Genomic DNA, 8,689 nt, shown 5'->3' with positions numbered 1-8,689 from the left:
AAAACTCTCTAAACGATGCAAAAGAACTTTTAGAATATTGTCAAAAAAGCAAAATAGAAAATTCTAGGTTTCAATATGCATTTACAATTGATCACGAGAATAAGTTAGAAAGTATTTTTGGTCTCCTGCTCATTGTTTCGATTGGTACCAATTTTTTGGAGATGTGGTGGCATTCGATACAACATACAAAGTAAATTCATATGATATGCCTTTTGGCATCTTTGTGGGAATTGACAATAATGGAAGGACTATATTGTTTGGATGTGCACTACTATGAAATGAGACAACAAAAACATTCGGTTGGGTCATGAAGGTAATTGTACTTTTTATTACTTTGGTTAAATATTACTTCGTACTTATTTAGCTATGTATATATACGAGTTTTATTAGAACCAAGTAAGCATTTATATATTTACCATAATGAAACATGTATATAATATTGGATCTTCATACTAAAACGTATACCATATGCAACATGATAACAGAACACTAGAAAGTGATGCAATATTAATTTTATTACTTATATATTTCATTGTTAGTTTTTTTTATTAATTATATAGGAATTCGTTTCGCTTATGAAAAGGGCCCCTAAAACAATATTAACGGATCAAGATAAATGTATCACAGAAGCTATTTTAAAAGAGATGCCTTCTACGAAACATGCCTTTTGTATATGGCACATCACTACTAAATTTAGTAGTTGGTTCAATTCAACCTTAAGAAGTGATTATTCAAATTGGTGCTCGGAGTTTTATAACTTATATAAGTTGGACACTATTGAGGAGTTTGAGCAACAATGGCCACGCGTGATCGAAAAATACAAACTAGAGGAAAATAAACATATACTTGGGTTATACCGTGTTAAGACGTTTTGGGTACCAGCTTATCTTCGAGAGTTCTTTTTTGGTGGCATGACAACGACCGGAAGATCAGAAAGTATAAATGCATTTATAAAAAGATTTTTATCTTCCAATACATGTCTACTTCAATTTATTAGACAAGTAAGTAGTTTTTCATATAAGTAGTTTTTCAATTTATTAATAATTGCAAATTTCAGGTTAATTATGCAATTGAAGATATTGAACAAACACAAATGCATGATACTATGTTGGAGAAATACAGGGGGGCCTATTTGAGGTCACAATCACCTCTAGAGGAGCAAGCTCATCGTTTTTTTTTTATCTCCGTATGCGTTTAAGAAATTTCAAGTGCAGTTTGGATTAGCGACGCAATATACGATTACAACGGACACGCCTATCAACTTTGTTGTTAAGCATCACACATCGACACATGCTAACCAGCATGAGGTGGTTTGGGATGGTGAGGTTGCCAAGTGTAGTTGCAAAAATTTTGAGTTTGTTGGCATATTATGTCGTCATATTTTAAAGGTCTTTCTTCACAAGGATTGTTTCAATATCCCTATTACTTATTGGCCTTCTCGCTGGAGTCGTAAAGGAGTTTCCTTATCACCGGAGCCATCAATTGAAGATTTGGCACATCCAAATAGCGATGAACGTGTGATAGATTTAATTCAATGTCCTCCGATATCGAAAACGAAAGGACGCCCAAAAGATAACAGTCGAATGAAAGGGGGTAAAGAATTGACCAAACAAGTAAGACGTTGCAAAATATGTAGAACAGTTGGTCATTATTTTACAACGTGTCCAAATAAAGAACACTTGGCGGGTGCCAATGAAATTGTTTCAAAACACGCCACCAAGAAACAAAAGAATGTGGTAGAAGATGAAGATCTAAATCCAATTTTTTCTTATAAATATTAATTTTTGGTAATATTATTCGTTGAACTTTTGTTATGAGATAATATCGTTGCTAATTTTATATGGGATCCCATTATATATATATATATATATATATATATATATATATATATATATATATATATATATATATATATATATATATATATATATATATATATATATATATATATATATATATATATATATATATATATATATATATATATATATATATATATATATATTGAAGTGTATTTGTAGTTGCTGATCTTTGCTTAACTAGTACGTATGATTTTTAATTCATTAAGAATAATTTTTTATTCTGGTAATTAAATAGAATCGTACGAGAGTAATACAACATTTTGTATGGTTAGTTACAATTGACAATTAGGATATAACATCTGATTTTAGATTAGATTCATTATTATAAATTATAAAAGGGATAGAATGAATTAAAATAGAAAGGGTAAAATGGGTAGAAAATAAAAAGTAAAAGCCATTTATGATGGAGTAATATGTGAAAAGTGTTATAAGTCATGGATTATAATTTTATTATTATTATAAACATTGTACAGTAAATTTTTTTTAGTATATATATGTGTGTTATGAACACATAATACACACACTTAAAAAAAACATATATTTTTCTTTTGGCCAATCCTTTCTTTCTTCCAATTACTCATCAACCAATACCTATCAATTACTCTTCATAAAATTTCTACAGTCAAGAACCAAGCCACTAAAGGTAGTTATAAGCCTACTGAATTATAACACGTTATCAGCACGATTATCTCAACATTTATACTAAAAATGGTTGGCTCTGCCACCTAACTAATATATGGTCGGTTATACCACCTAAATGATATATGGTTGACACTGTCGCCTAATTTACATTTATGTTATCTAACATTTATTTATGTATACTAACATTTACAATTATGTTCACTAACATTTATATTTATGTTATTTAAGTTATATATGGTCCGTTATACCGCCTGAATTATATTTTCTGTAATCTAACTCTTATTAACTTCACTAACATTTATATTTATGTTAATAAGACCTCATGATTGTACGCAACACGTCATTTGACAACACGGTACTTTATGTACGCAACACGTCATTTGACAACACGGTACCATGGGTCGAGATTAATTCCGATCAATACGAATACGATGGGGTCTTTATATGTTATCTAACATTTATGATTACTTATGCAATTAATAATTATTTATTTCATGCATACTAATGTTTATTCTTAAATTTATAATCTTAAAAGTTAAAATAGAAAAAGTAGTTTGTATTTTTATTAAAAGTAAATCTTAAAAGTTAAAATAGAAAAAGTAGTTTGTATTTTTATTAAAAGTAAATCTTAAAAGTTAAAATAGAAAAAGTAGTTTGTATTTTTATTAAAGGTTTATCTTAAAAGTCAAAATAAAAAAAGTAGTTTGTATTTTTATTAAAAGTAAATCTTAAAGGTTAAAATAAAAAAAATATATTATAATAATATATATTATAATAATATCATTAATAATATAATATGAACCTATATTCCCTTATGATTTTATTATTTGTAATCATACCATTATTCCTTTGTTTGCTACTTATGAATCTAAACTAATTCTAATTTCATGTTGTTATTTATCTATAAAAAAATTATTATGATTATGATTATGATTTATGTTGTTCATCTTTCTGAAAATAGAAAATGTCAAACTTATCAAAGCTTGAGTTTGATGCCTTAGACGTATCGGGAACAAACTACACATCATGGGTTATGGACGTAGAAATAAATCTTGGATCATTGGATATTCTAGAAACTTTAAAAGAAAATAATACTTGTTCCGATCAAGATAAATTAAAATCAATTGCTTTTATTCGCAAACATATTGATACCACCTTAAAACATATGTTTCTCACTATCAAAGATCCACATGTTTTATGGGAAAGTATCAAGAGTAGATTCGATAATCAAAAGGAAATATTACTCCCGGCTGCGAGGGAAGAATGGAGAAATCTAAGATTCCAAGATTTCAAAAAGGTAAGTGAATACAGCTCGGCCATGTTGAAGATCCGTTCAAAGCTTCAATTCTGTGGTCAAGAAATAAGTGATGCTGATATGATGGAGAAAACTTTCTCCACAATGCATTCTGCAAACATAACTGTGCAAGAAAATTTAAGATTGCAGAATTATAAAACTTTTTCAAAACTTCAAACTTATCTCTTAGTTGCAGAAGTTAATAAAGAATTACTGATGAAAAATCAAGAATCTCGTCCTACCGGTGCGCTAGCATTTCCTGAAGCTAATGCTATTAACAATAATAATAATAAAAGAAGAAATGCACATGGACGAGGGCGTGGACAAGGTCGTAGCCATATTGGCCAAAACCATCATCATGGAAATTACCATAACAATAATAAAAATCATAACTATGTTCGAAATCACCCTTATGGTAATGGTCGTGGTGGTGGTCGTGGTCGTGGTGGTCGTGGTCGTGGACAAAGAAATAATAATCCACAAAATTATAAAATCCAAACACCATACAATCCCATAAATCACAATGTTGAAGAAGGCTCTTCAAAGAATGTTGAAGATTCTTGTTACCGATGTGGTAAAATTGGCCACTGGTCTAAAAACTGCCGAATAAATCAGCATTCTGTTAATCGGTATCAAGAATCCCTAAAGGAAAAAGGAAAAGAAGCAAATCTTGTGGATGACCTTGATACAAAAATCACTGAGCCAACTTGTGACTACTTTAATGAATAAATTTCTAATATCTATATATATATATAGATATCCTATTATATGCTCTCGTTAAATAAATGGTTGTAGATTTTCAATCTACACCATATCTAGTTTACTACATATTTCCCTATTATGTGCTATCGTTTGTAACATGTTTTGAATGTAATATATTGATGAATTATGTACTCATTATTTGTTTCTCATATTTTTTTTTTGAAGTTCATGATGTATACTGCTGGAGTAAAAAATCAGTCAAATGGTGGAGATATTTGTATTGCAGACAGTGGTGCCACTCACACCATACTCAAATCTAAAAAATATTTCACAGACTTGAAAGCAACGGAAGGAACTATACATACTATATCAGGTCCTGTGGACTTAATAAAAGGAATGGAAAAGGCAAAATTCATGTTACCAAATGGTACGAATTTTCTGATAAATAATGCCTTATTTTCTTCCATGTCAAAAAGAAATTTGTTAAGTTTCTCTGACATATACCAAAATGGATATGATTATCAGTCAGTGACAACAGAAAATGAAAAATATTTAAGTATCACTGATAAGAATCGTGTAATTGAAAAACTACCAAGACTTCATTCCGGTTTACATTATACACATATAAATGTAGCTGAAGTAAATGTGGTAGTTAAAGATAAATCATGTGATCCTGTAATGATCAATTTGTGGCATGAGAGATTAGGCCACCCAGGATCAACAATGATGAAAAGAATAATACAAAATACACATGGACATCCATTGGCGGATCAAAGGATCCCTCATGATGCACTTATCCCATGTACATCATGCTCACTTGGAAAGTTGATAATAAGACCATCACCTCTTAAGGTTGAAAAAGAATCACCAATGTTTCTTGAAAGAATTCAAGGTGATATATGTGGACCAATTCATCCACCATGTGGACCATTTAGATATTTTATGGTTCTAATAGACGCATCTAGTAGATGGTCTCATGTTTGTCTATTATCAAGTCGAAATATGGCATTTGCAAAATTTCTTGCTCAAATTATTAAATTGAGAGCACATTTCCCTGATTATACTATTAAAAGGGTGAGACTAGATAATGCCGGTGAGTTTACGTCTCAAGCATTTATTAACTTTTGCATGTCTATTGGGATTATTGTTGAACATCCCGTTGTCCATGTGCATACACAAAATGGTTTAGCTGAATCATTAATTAAACGATTACAGCTAATAGCTAGACCATTGATAATGCGAACAAAACTCCCAGTATCTATATGGGGCCATGCAATTTTGCATGCTGCATCATTGATTCGCATTAGACCAAGCGCAAGTCATACATATTCTCCCTTGCAACTTGCTTTTGGCCATCAGCCAAATATTTCCCACCTTAGAACATTTGGTTGTGCGGTTTATGTCCCTATCGCACCACCACAACGCACTAAAATGGGTCCTCAAAGAAGGATGGGAATATATGTTGGATATGAAACATCTTCAATAATAAGATATATTGAACCCATGACGGGTGATGTTTTTACAGCACGTTTTGCTGATTGTCACTTTAATGAAACATTATTCCCTAGATTAGGGGGAGAAATAAAAAAATAAAGAAAATGATGTTTCATGGTGTGAACCTCAATTAATGTATCTTGATCCTCGCACAAAAGAATGCGAGACCGAAGTTCAAAAAATAATGCATATGCAAGAACTTGCAAATAAATTGCCTGATGCATTTACAGATACAAAAAGAGTGACTAAATCATATATACCAGCAGCAAATGCTCCAGCTCGAATTGAAATTTCAAAAACTGGCAATAATGTTATTCTTGAGTCTTTGCCACGCCAGAAACGTGGGAGACCAATTGGTTCCAAAGATAAAAATCCTCGGAAAAGAAAATCAGCTGATAATGAGGTAAAAGAAAGTGTTCAAGAAGAACTACAAATCAATACTCCTTCTGCAGAGGAGATTGATGATGTCAATACGGAATTTTCAATCAATTACGCACATTCAAAAATATTATGGAACCGAAATGAAATGAAAAATCTTGATGAGATATTTTCATATAATGTTGCATATGACATCATGAATGATGATGATGATCCAGAACCAAAATCTGTCATGGAATGTCAAAATAGACATGATTGGGATCATTGGAAAGGAGCAATACGAGCTGAATTTGAATCACTCAATAAAAGAAAAGTTTTCGGATCTATCATTCTCACACCTAAAGATGTGAAACCTGTAGGATATAGATGGGTTTTTGTGCGAAAAAGAAATGAGAAAAATGAAGTTACAAGGTATAAAGCTAGACTTGTAGCTCAAGGTTTTTCTCAAAGACCAAGAATTGATTATGAGGAAACTTATTCTCCTGTTATGGATGCAATTACTTTTAGATACTTAATCAGCCTGGCAGTTTCTAAAAATTTAGAAATGCATCTCATGGATGTTGTGACTGCTTATCTTTATGGATCACTTGATAGTGATATATATATATGAAGATACCTGAAGGATTTAAGGTATCAGAAGCAACCAATGCAAAACCCAAAGAAATGTACTCAATCAAGTTACAAAGGTCTTTATATGGGTTGAAACAATCGGGTCGCATGTGGTATAAACGATTAAGTGATTACTTGATAAGCAAAGGGTATACCAATAATCTTATTTGCCCATGTGTTTTCATTAAGAAAACAACATCCGGATATGTGATCATAGCTGTTTATGTTGATGATCTTAATATCATAGGTACAAATAAAGAGATCCATGAAGCCATTCAACTTCTAAAGAAAGAATTTGAAATGAAAGATCTCGGAAAAACTAAGTATTGCCTTGGTTTACAAATTGAACATATGCCTAATGGTTTACTTGTACATCAAACAACATATACTGAAAAGATTTTAAAACGTTTTAATATGGACAAGGCAAAACCATTAAGTACTCCTATGGTTGTTAGATCACTTAATGTTGACACTGATCCATTTCGTCCCTGTGAAGATCATGAAGATATTCTGGGACCAGAAGTACCATATCTTAGTGCAATTGGAGCTCTTATGTATCTTACAAATTGTACAAGACCTGACATTTCTTTTGCAGTTAATTTGTTGGCAAGGTTCAGCTCAGCTCCTACCAAAAGACACTGGAATGGGATCAAACACATATTTCGATACCTTCGAGGAACTACTGATTTAGGATTATTTTATTCTAACGAATCGAAACAAGATTTGGTTGGTTATGCAGATGCAGGTTATTTATCTGATCCACATAAAGCTAAATCTCAAAATGGATATGTATTCCTAAATGGAGGTACCGCAATATCATGGCGTTCTCAAAAACAAACACTTGTTGCAACATCATCAAATCATGCCGAAGTGATTGCATTACATGAAGCTACTCGGAAATGTTTTTGGTTGAGATCAATGACACAATTCATTACTGATTCTTGTGGACTAGAACGCGATAAAAGTCCAACAACTATCTATGAAGATAATGTAGCTTGCATAGCACAGATGAAAGAAGGGTATATCAAAAGTGACCGAACAAAACACATACCTCCTAGATTCTTCTCATACACTCAAAATCTCATTAAGGACAACCAGATTGAAATGAGATATGTTCAATCCAGCAAAAACTCTGCTGACCTTTTCACCAAAGCACTTCCAACTGCTATTTTCAGAACACACGTTCATAATATTGGTATGAGGCATGTTCAGAAGATGTAACAACTCAGGCGTTGCCTACTTGAGGGGGAGTCAACTCTATGCTGCACTCTTTTTCCCTTAGCTAAAGTTTTATCCCAATGGGTTTTCTTTAGCAAGGTTTTTAACGAGGCAGTACTAGTTATTCTATAATAAAATTGTCATCCAAGGGGGAGTGTTATAAGTCATGGATTATAATTTTATTATTATTATAAACATTGTACAGTAAATTTTTTTTAGTATATATATGTGTGTTATGAACACATAATACACACACTTAAAAAAAACATATATTTTTCTTTTGGCCAATCCTTTCTTTCTTCCAATTACTCATCAACCAATACCTATCAATTACTCTTCATAAAATTTCTACAGTCAAGAACCAAGCCACTAAAGGTAGTTATAAGCCTACTGAATTATAACAAAAAGGAAATATTAAGTTATTTAATACTAATTAACCTCTACCACCATGGCATAGAGTAGAAAAACCCAATTTATTAAACCATTAACA

At 31.5% G+C, this 8,689-nt stretch overlaps 1 protein-coding gene across 1 annotated transcript; it reads left to right on the top strand.

Annotated features, from left to right (window-relative positions):
- The first annotated feature begins 239 nt into the window (after positions 1–239).
- LOC139888905 (protein FAR1-RELATED SEQUENCE 11-like) lies at positions 240–1,781 on the top strand. Its single transcript, XM_071871886.1, has 4 exons — positions 240–299; positions 561–1,001; positions 1,058–1,186; positions 1,389–1,781. The coding sequence occupies exons 1-4, from the start codon at positions 240–242 to the stop codon at positions 1,779–1,781; spliced, it is 1,023 nt and encodes a 340-aa protein (XP_071727987.1).
- The last annotated feature ends 6,908 nt before the right edge of the window (positions 1,782–8,689 follow it).

The sequence above is a fragment of the Rutidosis leptorrhynchoides genome, chromosome 2 (assembly GCF_046630445.1).
Source record: "Rutidosis leptorrhynchoides isolate AG116_Rl617_1_P2 chromosome 2, CSIRO_AGI_Rlap_v1, whole genome shotgun sequence".
Lineage (NCBI taxonomy): Eukaryota > Viridiplantae > Streptophyta > Magnoliopsida > Asterales > Asteraceae > Rutidosis > Rutidosis leptorrhynchoides.
This window is presented reverse-complemented; position numbering and strand designations above follow the sequence as displayed.